The sequence below is a fragment of the Octodon degus genome, unplaced genomic scaffold (assembly GCF_000260255.1).
Source record: "Octodon degus isolate 3935 unplaced genomic scaffold, OctDeg1.0 scaffold00245, whole genome shotgun sequence".
Classification (NCBI taxonomy): domain Eukaryota; kingdom Metazoa; phylum Chordata; class Mammalia; order Rodentia; family Octodontidae; genus Octodon; species Octodon degus.
In genome coordinates, this window is record NW_004524821.1 from 825,569 (window position 1) to 843,588 (window position 18,020).

The window sequence follows — 18,020 nt, forward strand, 5'->3', positions numbered from 1 at the left end:
CCCTTGAATCCTCTGAGGAAAAAAAAAGAAAAACAAAAACAAAAAAAAGGAGGGGCCGGAGAGATAGCTCAGAAGAACAAGTGCTTGCCAGGCAAGTGCAAGGGCCTGAGTTCAATTCCCAGTTCTGCAAAAAAAAAAAAAAAAATCCTTTGAGGGAGAATTTGGAGCCCACAGCTGCAGCATTGTCTTGTTTTCAGAGACTGTCAGTATCAACTTTCCCTAACACAGTGAGAGAACACCATGGTCAGAAACTTAACCCTTACACAGCTGGGTCCCCAACACATGAGTGCTACTAGCCATAAGTAGAGTCAGAATTCAGACATCTGTGGGCAAAGTTTTGCCAGTGCTTGTTTCAGGGTTTAGTTGGATCTCTCCACTTTTCCAGAAGATTGAGACCACCGGATAGAGTGGAGGTGGTACTAACACTTCATTCTGAAAGCCTTTGCCACTCCCTGAGTTATTTGAGAGGTAAAAGAAGGCCTATTGCCACTCTGGAGGGGCTGGGGTAGCCCAAACTGGGGGATGACTTCTGCAGTTGAAAAAAAGAGCTGATTGTTTTTTGGCCTGGGGACTGTAAGGAGGAAGGCAAGGAGACCTCCCAGTGTCATCAGATGGATCAGTGAGACCCACACCTCCCTGGTTGGTAGGGGGTTTCTGGACAGGGTCATCAGGATACCTTCCTTTTCCTGGGAGCCCAAGTACCATAGTTTCTTTTTGGTTGTTGTTGAGTCAGGGGCTAGCTATGTCAGGGAGGCTGGTCTTGAGCTCACTAGGTGGCCCAGGATCGCCTGGGGCTCATAGCAATCGTCCTGTCTCTGCCTCCCATGCTGGGATTGCAGGTGGGCCTCACAATGCCCAGCTAAGTGCCATAGCTTCTGAGCATTTCTTGTGATAAAGGGTCACCAAAGCCTGAACATAAGGCATTTTATTCCCCTTTTACGTTTTAAGCAGAAACACTGTAACTGAAGTATAGTCTCACAATTTATTTTTATTTATTTGTTTGTTTTGGTACTGGGGATTGGACTCAGGACCTTGTGCTTGCTGGGCAGGCACTCATGCCACTGAGCTATCTCTCTAGCTAGTCTCATAATTTAAAATGCATCCCATACACATCTATTGCCATTGCCTAGTCCATACTAAACCCAAACCATATTATAATAGTAGATAAGCTGCTCCTGTTTTAAACTGTCAGGATCAGACTTTTCTCATTCATGCCCTAGTGGGGAAGTTGGTGAAATCTACATGGCAAGGCACAAGAAGCTTCCCATGGCTAGTCTTGGGGCCTCGAGAGTGACAGGCTTTTTCAGGTGCATGGCACAGCAGAGAAACGGGCAGAAGGAAGAAGAGAAAAGGGCTTCCTTTTCTTTGAGGACACAGAATTTGGGAAGATAAGAAATTCTCTGGAGTTGAACAAAGGGAGGCTGAGGCTTTATGGTCTTTGCCAGGGGTGGGATTTAAAGGGGATGTCTAGATCTACCTGAGGAGCTGATTGGAGGGTCCTCCCTGAGGTGGCGGGAAAGGTAGAAGGAAATTATACCCTGGGCTGAGTTAGACAAGAAGGGGGAGGAGCTTTTGCTTTAAGGGCATCAGCCATATTAGATGACCACCATAATGATTTTGGCAATTCATGCTAGGACCAAAACCTGTCAGAGAGAGAAAGGGGTCCTTCAGAGAGCATTCCATGCACAAGGAGACCTGAGAGTCCCACAAGCCACCTCTTGTGAGACTCAAGCACCTACTAGACAGACATCTCTGTCCAAACATGAGACTGACACAGGTGCCATTCATGAAGCAAGCAAACATGGCAGACTTGCCCTACTTGGGTCCTATTAACTCATTAGGGAGAAAGGGTCAGAGTCACCTGACGGGCCTACCTTGTACTTTGGTGCCTGTGAAGTCAGGGTGGAGCCACGCCCAGTGGAGTTCCCTTGGCCAAAACAGTTGAGCCGTGTGATGGCTCTTAAGCAGAGCGAACCGATTTGGGAAAAAGTATCTTTTGTACTTATCCTGATAGTGAAAACTTTGGTACTTAGTTTAATACAGGAGAAATACTTTTTTTCTAAGAACAAGGACAGCTCTGCTTTTGTATACTCATAGCCAGTTAGATAAGTTTTAAATGCTGGCCATTTCTTCTGCTCAGACGGCCAGGAGTATATTTCTAAATTACTTTCATTTGGTTAAGAGAAACAAGGAAGGGATCCAGCAGGAAGTGATAGTGCCAGATGGGCTCTAGGACCCGGAGGGAGTCATGCCAGCTAGAGCTGGCTTGGCTGCCACTCGCTGCTGGCCACCTCTGGCAAAATCTGCAGGAGTTTTAAAATGGGAGATACTATAGGAAGATACTGTGCCTGTTGAAACAATTCAAAAGAAAAGAGGGAAGACATCCATATATTCTCTAAAATCAGAGGCTTAGTTTATAAGACCAATTGTTTAAAAAGAAAGGCACAGGAAAAAAATGGTAGCCTTTGACCCAAACCCACATCTAGAGCCTGAGCAGGCAACAAGTGCTTGGCTACAGGACAGCAATGTGGTGCCCTGGATCAAAACAGCAAACTGAGAAAGAAAAGCCATTTACAAAATGGGGTAGGTAGAGACCAGGGTGATTTCCAAAAAGGGTAACAAAATATGGCAAACAAACACATAGACAATAGGGCACACCGAACTCTATATCTGCACACACTGCCCGAGCGAGTCAAGAGCGAGCTTTCTGGCCACTTAACTCTTGCCCACGGGGTGGATGCACGCAAGAAAAAGAGAATCCATTGCAGCCTGAAGAAAAACAAAGCCATACATTTCCTTCTCCCATCTCATGTGGAAAAATACACGCCCAGATTCTCATTTTAGGGGAGAGAGACAGGGACAGAAGGAGAAGAAACACTAGCCAGGCATGGTGATGCACGCCTATAATCCCAACACCTGGGAAGGTGAGCTACTGGGATTATGGCAAATTCAAGGCCAGTCTGGGCCACATAGTAGATCCTGTCTCAAAGGGGTGGGGGGTGGGGTGGGAAGAGGAGAGAGGGAGAGAGAGAGAGAGAGAGAAAACATGGTCATTTATGAGAGACAACAAAACAAAACATACCTAAAGGTATTACCTGGTCTCCTGGCTGGCTAAGCTAAATAATATGAATGGGTTTGGGGTTGCTGGAGTCTCTTCTGGGACTGGTTTCTGTGTTCTTTCCATTTCATGCAAAGAATTCAATGAAACAAGCAGAAATGGTCGCAAAGCTTTACATTTATTTGATGTGGAAAAAAATTAAAAGTGAAGGGTAAGAGAGAAACTGGCCCAGCAGAGTGAACTTGGGCTGAGTAGAAGAGAAGAAAAATAAAAGCCAAAATAGAAATAGAAAAGAAAATGAAAGTACACCCTCGGGGCACAGGGCAGGCTACCATGGAGAGGCACAACAACAAGGTCTTCATGGCATCTGTGTCCTTTGATTTATTCCAGACATCGCAGGTTCTCACGAGAAGTCCACACATGAGGTCCTGACAGTTATTTTGTGCATGTGATCCAGAATCAGGCCAAGATCACTCTCTCAGCCTGCTTTGCCACGCCCTGCCTTCCTGCCTCATTCTCACCTCTCCTTTCCTCTTTTCTACAGGGCAGGGCACAGTGCAAGGTGGTGAATAGTCAGCTAGGTATGCCTGAGGGCCACACCCTCAATGTTGGTGGTAGAACCAAAGGGCATTGTGTCTCTCCATGCTGTGTGCCCCTGGGTCTCCTGCCTGCCTCTGTTATATTTTGTGAGAGAGAAACTTGTATCTGTTCATGTCATTGTATTTTGGTATCTCCTTGTTACAGCAAGTTAGTCTGTATCTGAATATAACCTCAATTTCTGTGCCTCATTTTATTTTTCTGTGAAATGTCAATGGAATTAGTATTTCTCAGGGTTATTTGAGGAATTAGAAATAAGTGAGGCATCTGGACCATGGTGATTGTATGTATGATAGTTATAATTACAGGTTTCAGGAAGCTGATTAAAGTACTGGGAGGAAACAGGCAGCATGTTTTCCCATCAGAATAGTGGATCCTTAACTTAGCAAAAGCATAAGAACAATAAATGCTTTGGATTTAAATGTAAATGAAAACCAACCATTGAGACCAGCTCTCATGCCCAGAGCCATATTGGGTCTCACCTGATCCTTGTCTTTCTCAGTAATCAGATAAAGTATGCTTTTCTTTGTTACAGTGTTTGGCCACCAGTGAGAGGTCTTTGAGGTAGCCACCCACTCTGGGTTGTCTGTTGTGTAATATGTCAGGAACTGCACATAGGCAGATTAATCAGGGACAAGAATAGTCTCAGGAAATAATCTCTGTTCTTGAGATTTGCAGAGCTGAAAAGCATCCTATGACTTGGGCAGTATGGGTCAGCTGTGCATCATCTGGCTGACCCCTCTGAGAAGGTGCCCACCAGTCTGAGCGCACCCACTATGACCTATTACACTACTCCTGTGTCAGCCTCCCAGTAAGATGGACTTTGGACAAGCATCTTCTATCTTTCTGTTGAGCTAGCTTTTCAAATAAAGTAACTGTCCTTACTTCAACACTCTATCTCTTATTTAATTGGCCAATTGTGTACCAAGCAACTGGATATGGGTCCAGTAACAAGTATGCTAAAGTGTTTAGAGAAAAAAGAAACCTCTATAACTTGCATACTTTCCCTCACTCTCTTCCCTGTACTAGTATTAACTCAAAATAGGGGAGGACAAATGCCAGCTAGGAAGGAAAATATTTGCTGGAGGAAGTTTCTGGTAATGTGGAATAAGGAGAGTGCACAGAAGACAGGAGAATAGGGGAGAAACAAGTGATTGGGAAAACACAGTGCCCACTTCCTGATTGGGGGAGAAGGAGGTCATTTTTCTGCATTTGGTTTGGTACCAAGTTCAGTATATGTGTGGTAGCAAAGGCTAGGACATTCAAGTGTAGGTCCCCAGAATCCTCCACCATGCCATGTTGAGACTAGAGCAGTCAGGAGTTCCTTGTGTCCCTCAGGGGACAGATACATGTGGGGAAAACCATCTGGATGGAGAAAGTCGCGGGTTGCATGAAGAGAGTAAAGAATGTAGGGTTGATGAATCTCAATAATAAGTGCCAGAATGATACTCAAAGCTGGGCATAGTGGTGTGTACTGCTAGTCCCAGCTACCTCAGAGGCTGGGGCAGATGGCCAGCTGGGCAACATAGCAAGATGCTTCTAAAGCAAATGATACCCAAAAGATAAAGTGGAACCAGGCTTCCCTCAGTGGACATCAACAGTGGGACAAGGGGCTTCTCAGGGAAGATCACAGGATGGCATTAGTTTTCTCCTGCTTGTGAGTAAGTAAATACAACCATTAGGAGGTGTGCATTTGAGTTGATTCAATTCAATTAAAATTCAAGAGACATAAACATATTTAATCATAATTCTCCCTGCTATTGGCAGGAATCCATAGGCTGGAATTAAGATAGACTTAGTTACAGAAAGTAACAAATGTTCTACTTTATGCAAATTTTCATCCTATTATATTACATATACAAAAGGACATGTATAGATAATTTTCACTTTTAACTATAGATTGAAAAAATCTTAAAACTTTGGCAAATTTAATCCATCAGAAAAGTAAAATAGTATTATATCACATCCAAGTAGTGTTTAGCCCACACGTGCAGTGTAAGCAACTCAGAAGGGAGGGTCCAGTGAGAACTGTAAGGAAGTAAATGTTACTATGTCCCTGTATCTAAGGGCTCTGTACCCATAGATTAAACAACTTGACTGAAAATAGTCAGAAAAACAATTCTATCTATATAAATATACAACTTTTTCTTGTCACCATTCCCAATGTGACGTCTACTTACGTAGTATTTACATGATATTAAGCATGTAAGTAAACTAGAGATGATTTAAAGTATAGAGGGGAACATGAATAGGTTAAATGCAAATATGGCATTTTCTGTAAAAGACTTGCATATTTATGGATATTGATATCTGAGAATCAGTGTCTGAGCATATTGAAGGATGACTATAGAGGATCATTTATTTAGGACTTTATGAAGAGGATACACAGAAGGCAGAGGTGGATTGGACGCTGTTCCAACCAGAGGGATACGGCGACATGACCTTCTTCACATCAAGTGACCTGTAGCCTGAGAGCTTGTCAGAGTGCAAGTGAAGTTTCTATCTGTGTTGACAGCCACTTAGAGTGGAAGCGTTCTTGTCCAGTATAATCAAGACCAAAATTGGAGTAGTTCTGTCAAAGCAAGAAATCAAAATGTAAAAATATAATTTAAGCTACTTTAAGTATTTTAACTTCAAAGATATTGATATACATTCGTTCATTGATCGTTTGATATACGGCAAGGTTCTTTCAAAATGAGCCCACTGATTAGAATGCTACATCATTTTTTAAAAATAAAACACACTCATAATATACATTTTTATGATTCCCCAGGTGAAGTTTTAGAAAATGGTGTAAGAATTTAAAACAGACCTGGCTAAAAAAAAAAAAATCTGTATGAAGGAATTTAAATTACTTAAAATTATTTACTTATCTTTTGACACTTGTTTGCCCACATTTGATAGTAGTCTTTGCTTCTTTGTGTTTTTTTTTAGTAACTCACCTTCACTGAGTCTTACCAAAACACTCCCCTTAGTTAAAAATAATAAAATATTGCAAATATACAAACAGAAAACCAAAATGGACACCTGTTCCGATATTCAGCTATGGAGATACTAATATTTTCCATTCATACTTACATAGAGTTTTGCTAAACAGAATAAGCATTGTAAGTACAGGTTTTTGAAATATGCCAACTCTGCTAACTCCATTTCTGTCCTCTCTTCTATTCATGAAACCAACCTGAGTCTGATGTCTAATGTTTCTATGTATACTTATGTACAGATGTGTGCCATAAATGTATGGTTGTATTTTAGTATGTATGTATGTATGTATGTATGTATGTATGTATGTATGCATGTATTTAGTACAAGGTCTCACTGTGCAGCTCAGACTCATAGTGATCCTCCTATTTTCAGCCTCCCCAGCACTGGACTTACAGGCACCCCCCCACACACACACTGGGTATGGGATTAGCGTGCTTGGGGGTGGGGCTAGTGTGGCATATGGTGCTGGAGATCAAACCCCAGTCCCTGTGCTTGCTTAAGCAGACACTTAGTCCGCTGAGCTATCTTGCTGGCCCTCTTTTTTTAATGTTGTTTTGCAGAACTGGGGTTCCAACTCAAGGCCTCATGTGTGCTAAGCATGCATTTTATCCCTGCATTGCATTCCTAACCCAACCATTCAGATATGTGACTCTTTTTTTTTTTTTTTTTGAACTGGGGATTGAACTCAGGCCCTTGTGCTTGCCAGGCAAATGCTTATTTTACTGAGCTATCTACCCCCGGCCCCAAGATATGTAACTCTTTGAATACATCTGTGTGAGGGCTTCTCTAGCCTAGCAAATGTAACAAGAAATGAAATTTTTGAATTGAAGGACATGTACATTTTCACTTTTACAACTATACTTTGAAAATTCTTTTTTTTTTTTTTTTTTTTTTTTTCTGAGACAGGGTCTTGCTGTATAGTCCAGGCTGGCCTTGAACACATTATGTTGCCTAGGCTAGCCTGGAACTTGTAGAGATCTTTCTGCCTCAGCTTCCTGAGTTCTGGAATTGTAGGCCATCTGAAAATTATTTTCTAATATGATTGTAACAATTTATGTTTCCACCGGTAATATAGGATTTCATTGCCCCGTATCTAACACTTGTACCATCATTCTTTTACATTGCCTTCCATTTAGATATGTGCAAAATGGTATCATAAGTGCTTTTATTTTGAATTTCATAGTCAGTAATGAGTATCATTATCTTTTCATATATTTATTAGTCATGCAGAAATCCTCTTCCAGGAATTGCCTGTTTCTATTCTTTGTCTATTTGTTATTTATCTTGTATTCATGATTTGTAGGAATTTATTATAAATTATGTATACCTATCCTTGTCAGATTGTAGCTTGTAATTTGTATTTGTTCAACATTTAGATTTTTATTTTTAATTAACTATACATGTTTGTGGGGGTATAAAGTGCTATTTCAATACATATATAGAATGGATAATGACCAATAGGACCATAAGCATTTCTATCTCTTTATTTATTATGGAGATTCTGTACTTTTTTTTTTTTGGTGGAACTGGGGATTGAACTCAGGCACTTGCGCTTGCCAGGGAAGCGCTTATTTTTCACTGAGCCATCTCCCCGGCCCCCAAGATTCTGTATTTTTGACTTCTAGTTCTTCTCAAATGCATACTAAGTTACTGTAAGTATAGTCATTCTATGGTACTGTAGAACAGTAGAACTGACTACACTACTGCTAACTGTATTTTGGTACCTGCTACCTAGCCTTTCACGATCCTTCCTTCTCCTTACCTTTTCTAGCATCTAGCTATTATTATTCTACTCTCCTCTACTTTTACATCTGCAACAATTGCAATCAGAATCTCTAGAAAACAGCCCAAGGCATTAGGTATTTGCCAAGATACTGAGCAGTGCAATTCCAGGGCAGCAACAGTCAGGGAAAAACAGATGGGAGGCTTGGAAGAAAAGAGAGGAAATACAGAATGCTGTGTTACCAAGCTGCCTCTGGTTTCCAAAGAAAATCCAGCCTGTGGCTTGGTCACTCAAGACTTCTTCCTGCAGGTTTGTGGAAGCACCACACCCCAGAACAGTCTGTCAGAGAGAGGAGGAACACCAAGTACTTTTTCCTGCTGTGTCCACTTCTTTCTTCTTTGTTAAAGTTTGCTCCATGGGAAGACAGTTTGTGTCTGGATTGCGTTATATCACTTTTTTGTGTAATCAGTTGTCAAACTACTCTCTAATGCTTTCAAGAGTGCTTGATGGCTTAAGTGAGCCTGATAGTGATGGGAAGACCCATATTCTCTGTGAGTCTGGTCACAGCCTTGGTGGCTTCTCTTCTGCTGGATCAAGAGCAATGGAAACCATGGCATTCTATGGGAGATGGAGGCAACTAGAAGTTCTGGGAGATGAAAAAATGTCAGTAGCCACTGAGACTCCTTGGAGATGGTGTGTGTGTGTGTGTGTGTGTGTGTGTGTGTGTGTGTGTGTCCAGGAGTATCATGTGGAACCATTGCAACTAATTTCTTATTTATTGCATAATTTACTCTTTCTCTCTATATTTGTAATGATATATTTGAATGTACCATTTCTGCATATTGCCTAAGACCTCTTTCTGGGGTCTGTTCACTCACTAATTTGCCTTTCTCTGAGTCAATGTCATTCCATCTTAAATTGTATAACTTCAAAATAAGTTTAGTTTTATACTAGTGACTTAGTCTTTCTAGTTTGTCCTACATCTCCAAAATTGCCTTGTGCTTCTCTACTTCCAGTTGATCTCTGAGATGAGGCTATTTCATCCACAATGAGTTATATTTGGACTTTATTTAGAATTATATTGAATTCATGGATAAGCTTGGGGATATTTGATATCTTTATGACATTGAATCTTTCAACTCATGGACCTGGTAGAGCTCTCTCCTCTCTCTCTCTCTCTCTCTCTCTCTCTCTCTCTCTCTCTCTCTCTCTGTCTCTCTCTTTGTCTCTCTCTATATATAAATTTTATATATTTTCACAATAAGCTTACACATTTTTCCAGTTGATTCCTAGTAATCTTGCTATTTTTGTCATTGGCAATGGGATCTTCATTTCTATTTCAGGTCCTAATTATTTATTGATACTGACAGGCTATTGATTTCTTCATATTAGTTTTGACTATGGCAAATTTTCCAACTTTCTTCATTAGTTTTAATAAATTATGTTCTATTGATTATCTTTGGATTTTTTTATATAATCAACCATATTATTACTGTATAAAGACCTTCTAATCTCAGTTTTTTTAATTTAAATAATCTTTTCTTTTTAAGTTTATTTTTTCATTTATTTATTTATTTTTTATGGACAATAATTAGTTCTCATATTTAAAAAAAATTACAGAAAACACTTTACTGAAATTTTCTGCTAAAAAGACAGTCTTTAAGGATGTCTGAGAGAGACAGCAAGTACAACACGGTGAAGGGAATGTTGAATTCCAGTGCAAGACACTAACACAGCACAATTAGGGAATCAGCAGAAGCAACTGTTACACAAATAGAATTAGGCATTGATATTCAATCAGGATTTTTTTTTAAGCTTGAAAAGTTCAGCATAAGGAAGAAAATCAAGAAAGGAGTTGTGGGGGGGTATGGGGGGGCTAAGCTTATCTACAATCACAATTTTACCGAAACACACTGGTTCAACCACATAAGAAGCGGAGGTTAAACCTGCCCGTGTAGCCCAGCACATATTAGGGGCAAATGCCAAGGCAGTCAGGTCTAGGGTTGATGTCACAAGTGGGTAAACACTTTAAAAGGAATCGGATTCCAGAGACTGTTCTCTCAACTTGGGCTCATAACAGAAGAGTTTCTTTGCATTTGTGTCAGAAGGCCAGAACAAGTTCACTCCAGATAATGCTCATGATGCTGGTTTTGACAGGTCATGGAAAAACAAGTGGATCCTAACAGGCTCCACCATTTCTTAGGAGAAGGTTCTATAGATTACTGGAGATTTAAATTTCAGCAAATCACTAAAGAAGGGAAACACTAATGATACTCTGGCACTGTACAAGCTGTGTGCCTGTCATCTCTGCCAAGGACATGGGATTGGTGTGGCTTTGCTTCTTAGTTCTTAGCTCCATGATCTCCAACAGTGATGAAGTGGCCCTGGAAGCTCCCCCACATTGAAGGAGGCTGCCCCAAATTTTCATCCCATACCATCTTCTGAAAGAAACAGCAGACTACCAGGGACTATTATTAGGAACCATGCTCCTGTGAATTCTTTTGAAATGAAAGCCTGTTTCAGTTCATGCCAAGTTTTTTCATGGTCCGCCAGCGATCCTTAATCATCACAGCTGTTCGGTTAACAAATGGGTAATTCTTAGAAATGGCAGCCCAGTTTCCTTCCCCGTATTTCTGCACTCCGGCTTTGACCCATTCACTTTCTTCTATAGTCCATTTCTGCTTTCTCGTTACATTGGCTGTACTGTTTTCACCTGTTGCTCCCTTAACTTGAAACAGTTCGTCCTCTCCAATCCACGTCTCTTTTTCTTCAACCCCATTAGAGCTGTTCCACTTGCCTTTGGATACTTTGGGATTCTTCTCCCCTGGGCGGGCTTGGCTGAGGACAGTGGACTTGGACACAACCTCTGGGGAGGAGCTGAGGCCTGTGTTGGGCTCAGTACTCTGGATGTTCTCCTCCAAAATCAATCTGCTTATTGTCATGCGCTTGTTCTTAGGCTGCAGTTCTGAGGTGCCCTCACCCTCAGCCGGAGCTGAGTTTTCATTTTCATCTTTTCTGGGTCTCTTGGTTTTGAGGGCTGGTGATGACAGGGGTGCTTGATTAGGAAGTACCAGATCCTTCTGGTCCAGTTTTGAGAAGGCCGCCTCGGAATCCTGGACACCAGACAGCCTTGAAAGCTGCCTTCAGAGTCCTAATACCAAAAGTAGTTGGAGTATTCTGTAGCTGCCGTGCAGGCTCTCAGAGTGGCTTCTCCACGGGCTGCGGTGCTGGGTGCTTGTCCTCCTTTGCTGTACTTGAGGCTGCAGACTCAGATCTCAAAGCCTTTCTGGCCATCCGGGAAAGAGCGGTTGCCATCAGGAGGACACAGCACAGAACTCACTCACTCCCTGCTGCTTTCACCATAAACATACTTAGTATACAAACTACCTACAAATCCAATTGAGGCATAAACGTGAGGAGGTAGGGCTCTGTGTCATCCAGGTGGCTGTCCAGGAAGCGCAACATCTTCTGCTGGAAGGTCTCGTAGGAGAAGTTCTGGATAACAGGGTGGGCCAAGTTCTTTTCTCGGATAATGTTGAGGAGATCACTTCTGAGCTTCTGAGATGAAGAGTCTTTGGACATATGTTTTTTCAAAATTTTTGAAGCCTTTTCAAATTCTTTGTTTTTGATACAAATAATGACAGCAGCTTCCTTGACCAGTTTTCTATTGGATTCGACCACTGCTTCTGTCAGTGTAAATTCCGTTTTAATCATCTCCAGCACATTCATAGCTGATTCCAATGGTGTGAGCTCAGCCTCCATATCAGAGGAACAGTCCTGCATGATGTCCCGGATCTGCCTGAAGTCTGCATACCGGCTACTCCGAAAGGCCCGCAGCGCCTCATGGAAGTAGAACTTGAGCACCCAGCGGTTGACCGCCTCCTCCAGCCGAGCCTCCCCCGCGCCTCGCTCCGCCGCGCCCCCCAGCCCTGACTCGTGGCGTCCTCGCCGAGCCCGCCCGCTACTGCGGGACGCCTTCATTTATTTATTTAGTGAGTGTGTGTGTGTGTGTGTGTGTGTGTGTGTGTGTGGCCAGCTCAGCCCACCAGGGGGCGAGGCTGGCTGGCATGTGGTGCTGGGGGATCGAACCGTGGTCCCTGTGCTTTGCCAAGCTTGTTCCAAGTAGGTGCTTTAGACCACTGAGCCATCTCGCCAGCCCCTAATCTCAGTTTTAAATGTTTTTAAAATCACAAATCAGTAATCTTGCTCATCCTTTTTCTGCAGTTGTGGAATTCTTCATTGTTTTCTCCTTTAATCTGTTAAACTGGTATATTACATTGATAGATTTTGGGGTGCTTAGTTTTCTTCTAGTTTCAGAAGAAACTGAAGTCATTTGTAGAAACTACAACTTAGCACTTGTAGAAATAATTCTCACTTTTTTGCTATTAATAGTACATTGAGGGGCCGGGGAGATGGCTCAGTGGAATAAGCTCTTCCCTGGCAAGCGCAAGGACCTGAGTTCAATCCCTGGTTCCACCAAAAAAAAAAAAAAAATAGTACATTGACTTAAATAAATTAAGTTATATAATTACATTATCAACTACACATGGCATCGATGTTATGAAATAAAGTAGAACCAACTCTGGATGAACCATAAAACTCAAGTCACAGTAACCCAGTACTGACAAGGATTCGAACTGATGGTTCTTTGAAGGTAAAGTAGAGGCTATTAGTTAAGTGGAGGTCAATTGAGAAAGTGTCTTCTGTTTAAGGAAACCAGTGGCTGTGTGACAAGCACATCCTAAGTACACCAGCATGAGTAACGGAGCATAGTGGCCATACCTGTAATCCCAGCAGTAGGGACATTGAGGCAGGAGGATTTCTGTAAGTTCAAGGCTGGCCTGGGCTGCATAGTGAGGTCAAGGTCAGCGTGAATCACATAGTGAGATCCTGTCTCAAAAAACAGTGAATGTCCCCTAAAACAATAATAGCAACAGCAAAAACATGAGTTGCTGCTAGTCTACTAAATTTAAGAAACATTCTTCGAGAAACCATTATAAATTAATAGTACCATGTTAGATATCATGGACAAACACAAAAGCAATGTATTTTCTATATTTAAAATATTTTCCAACCTAGTAAGAGAGGTTAAAGCCAAATGCTTAAATATCTATTCATAGAACAAAATATAGTAAGATGTATACAAAAGTTATCACAGACCACAGAGTGAAAGTATAACTGTATGTGAGGAATTACCAGTATAAAAAAGTAAATTTTGTAGTGAACTAGAGACTTAGCCTTTTACTTTCTCTCTATATATCACCAATTGCTTTAAAAGCAATGTTTTTAGCCTGGTGGGATCTGCTCTGATTGTCATTTCTTTTCTTCTTCACGTTGACTACACAAATCCCCCATTTCTGCCTAGTCCATGAAATGCCCATGCTGTAATCCCTGAGTCCTCTGTGAACATGATGTTACATGGCAGAGACAGATTAAGATCAAGGCTTGTATCAGGATTTCCCACCAGCTAACCCTGAGAGATGGAGGGGATTCTGGATTGTTGGGTTGGTTCCTTTTTAGTCCTTAAGATCATTCAGCTCTTTCCCTCTGTAACACAACTTATACATGAGAGCCATTTTCATTTGTTCTGACTTTAACAGTTTCATATATGTAACCAACCATAAACTTAACGGTTCACCATAGGTGTCTGGGGGGTTACAGTGACTATGGGAAAAAAGAAAGGAACAAAAACAAAAAAGGAAGGAGCCCATCCTTGTTGGTAACGGGCTACTGTGACTTGAGTTTTAGGGTTCATCCAGGTTGATTCTACTTTATTTCATAACATTGATGTCATGTGTGATTAATGATGTAGTTATATAATTTAATTTATTTAAATCAATGTACTATCAATAGTAAAAAATGAAAATTGGGGCTGGGGAGATAGCTCAGTTGAATAAGCACCTGTCTGGCAAGCACCAGGGCCTGAGTTCAATCCCCGGCTCCACCAAAAAAAAAAAAAAAAAAGAAAATTATTTCTGCAAGCACTAAGTTACAGCTTTTATAAGTGACTTTCTTCAGTAACTAGAAGGAAACTAAGTGCCCCAAAATCTATCAATGTAATATGTCAGTTTAGCAGAGTGACAGAGAGGGTAGCAGTGTCTGAGTGACGAGCGTGATAGCAGTTGGAAAAGGCAAATGGACTCGCTCTCAGAACCTCCTGAGAAATGCAGACGTGTGACACCTTGTTTTATGCCCAGTGATCCAGAATTGGAAGGCCCTGGGTTCGATTCCCCACACCACATGCCACACTGGCCTCACCCCCAGGCATGCTGAGCTGCCTATTGAGTCCAGCCTTGGGGTGCATGCCTGTAATCCCAGCTCTGGGGAGGCTGAAAGAAGGAGAATCACTATGAGTCCAAGCTGCGAAGTGAGACCCTGTGTGAAATACATTATATATATATAAAAAAGAATCATAAGACAATAAATTTATGTTATTTTAGGCCATAAAGTTTTTAGCACTTTGTTACAGGTGCAATAATAGCAACTGCAAAGGTTAATAAGACCAAGAGAAAAGAGGATGGGCTTTTAGAGAAAGATTATAGCTTTGTTCTTGATGCTCTTAAAGACTGGAGGTTATCTACAAAAAGGCTGGCAGGCTATTAGAAATGTAGATTTGAATCTCAGGAAAGAGGTGATGATTTGGGATCTTAGAATCAGTCCATAGATGGAAGACTTGACCCCTAGGGGTATTGATAAGGTGGCTCTGTCCAATAGAAATTAGCACAAGCTGTGAATGCAACCCCCATATGCTATTTAAATAGTCATCATCTACATTAAAAATACAGAAAATAAAAAGGTGAGATGAATAATATAGTTTATCATACTCACAATATCCAAATTATTATCATTTCAACATGTAGCTAATAAAAATTGCTAGTGAAACAATCTGTAATTTTTGTAAGTCTTTAAAATCCTGTATACATCTTATCGCACATCTCAGTCCAGCACATGTATGATTAATTTCCAGGGTTCAGTAGCCTTCCTGTGACTAGTTGCTATGTATCAGGCAGAAAAAAAGGGTGCAGCCTCAAGAGACACCTGCATTTAGAAGCCAAGAAGAGAAAATGGAGCCAATAGAAGAATAGATAGAGGCAGGATAACCAAGGTGGTGCAATCTCTCAAAATCTAAAGTAGTCTTACACAGGATGGTGCTAGGAGGGAGGCATCGCATGCTCCTTTTTAGTGCTCAGGATCATTCAGCATTTACATTTGAAGGGTTTTCCCTCTGTAACACAACTTACACATCAGAGCCATTTTCATTTGCTCTGGCTTTAACAGTTTCATGTATGTATCCAAACACAAATTGAAGGGCTCCAACATAGGTGTCTGGGGGGATTACAGTGACTATGGGAAAAAAGGAGCACTAGGTGGTATAAGATTATTGGAGGACGTGATGATTTAGAACAGGTGCCTGGTGGGAGTAAGATGGAGATTGTGTTACCATGACAACTGATTATTTCATTGGTCCAATGACCAGTTGCCATGGTGACAAAATCTTTGTGTCAGTGTGACATGGATCCCAAGGGAGAAGATGCTTGTGCAAAGGACCCTTTGCTCATTGGGAAAGCTTTTATATTTGCAATAATTTCTGCATTGGTTAATGAAGCCTCTGCCAGGAACTTCAATTAATGTCCTCTTCTTCCTTACTGCTCATTTGTATTAGCCACCACTTGAAAAATTCACACATTTTCATTATTTGTGTTTCATATGGTATTTTCCTATTTGTTATTTTTTAGTTGTCTAAATAATTTATATTTCTCTTAAACAGATGTAATCTCTTTGAAGGCAGGTATTATTCTTTTTTATGTATATGGTACAGGGTCTCACTATGCAGCTCAGACTTGTATTGATCCTCCTGTTTTAGTCTCCCCAGCTCTGGGATTATAGGTGTGTGCCACCACACCCTGTCTCAGTTGCTGGCTCAGGCTCAGCATGCCTGGGGGATGGGCTGGTGCGGCATGTGGTACCCAGGATCGAATCCCGGTCCCTGAGCTTGCCTAAGCAGGTGCTTAGTCTGCAGAGCTATCTCACTGGCCTGAAGGCAGCTATTATTCTTACAACTCAGTTGTTATATTTAAAGAGCTGGGAGCTGGCGGATAATCTTTGGGAGCCAGCCATACTACTTCTGCTTCTGTCATTTGCCAGTTGTGTGGACTTGAAAAAGACATTTATCTTACTGATATTTAGTTTTGTCCTATACAGTGGGCATAATAAAACTTGTGCTGTGGGGTTGCTATAATGTACATGATATGTGTATATATCACATAGATAGATAGATAGATAGATAGATAGATAGATAGATAGATAGATAATAGAAATATTACATAGATCTTATTTGAGGTTTTTTTATTTTTTGAAGAGATAGGGTCTCACTATGAAGTTAAGGCTGGCCTTGAACTTGCTATGTAGACCAGGCTGGCCTCAAACTTTCAGTGATCCTCTTCTCTCTGCCTCCCAAGTCCTATGATTACTGGCATGCACTAACCATGCCTGGATTTATCTGAGTTTTGCCTCAAAAATTTTTTAAGAAATTTATGAAGTGATTGGAAGTTCAAACATTAATATGATGGATTAAAAATATCAATACCAGTGACTTCAAAATTCTGCATTCATTTTTTTATATAATAGTACCATCATGTTTTGTTAAAGTAAGAGTTTACATCTTTTTTTTTTTTTTTTATTTTTTAGGGAAGGGTCTTCAGGGTATTCAGGGTCTCACTACTAGATTGGAACCTCAGTGATTCTCCTGTTTACAGCCTCCCAAGTGCTGGGATTACACGTGCGCGCCACCACACCTAGTCTCAATTGCTGTCTCAGTGCATCCTGGGGATGGGGCCAGTATGGCAGGCCTGGGATTGAACCCAGGCCCCTGCACCTGCTTGCAGGTGCTTTAATATGCTGAGCTATTTGGCCAGCCCTGAGTTTACATCTTTTGAAGATATATTTCATAATCTGTGTGCATTGGTATAGCATGAAAACTGGAGTTTGCCCAGAAGAGGGGCTGGTGAGATAGCTCAGTGAAATAAATGTTTGCCTGGCAAGCTGAAGGTCCTGAGTTTGATCCCTGTACCACCAAAATAAACACAACAAAAAAATAACCCAGAAGGGCCAAGTGAAGACAGGGATATAGATGAACCAAACCAGCCACTGTTTGACCATTGCAGAAGCGGGATAATGGAAATCCAGCTTCATTATATTTCTTGTCATTTGTGTATCTCTTTAAGGATTTTTCAAGGTATAAAACTGAAAAAGATTAAAGAATCATACATTTACAACATGAAGTATGCTTAGACTACAGGTAAATATTTGTATGTATGAAAATGCAGAATATTCCTTAGTATAGTGGTGGACATTGTGAACGTTGAATGAATAAATTAGTATATATTTCCCTTAGCTTGTCCTCTATAGTGAATTTCTATACTGTATAGATAAGTGAGCATTCTATTTCCAATTAGTATTGTGATGTCTTAGGCTAGATTCTCTTTTTTTTTTTTTTTTTTTTTTGTGGATTTTTGTTTTTTTTTTTTTTTTTTTTTTTGAGACAGGGTCTCACTATGCAGTTCAGGCTGGCCTTTTTTTTTTTTTTTTTGTGCAGAACCGGGTATTGAACTCAGGCCCTTGCACTTGCCAGGGAAGCGCTTATTCCACTGAGCCAAC

At 41.0% G+C, this 18,020-nt stretch overlaps 1 protein-coding gene across 1 annotated transcript; it reads right to left on the reverse strand.

Moving 5' to 3' along the window:
- Positions 1 to 10,001: 10,001 nt before the first annotated feature.
- On the reverse strand, positions 10,002 to 12,344 carry LOC101579270 (telomeric repeat-binding factor 2-like). Its single transcript, XM_012512628.2, is given in 3 exon segments — positions 10,002 to 11,492; positions 11,494 to 11,658; positions 11,776 to 12,344. Coding segments are annotated over 3 exon segments (1,344 nt in total). The 3' UTR covers positions 10,002 to 10,882.
- Between the last annotated feature and the right edge of the window lie 5,676 nt (positions 12,345 to 18,020).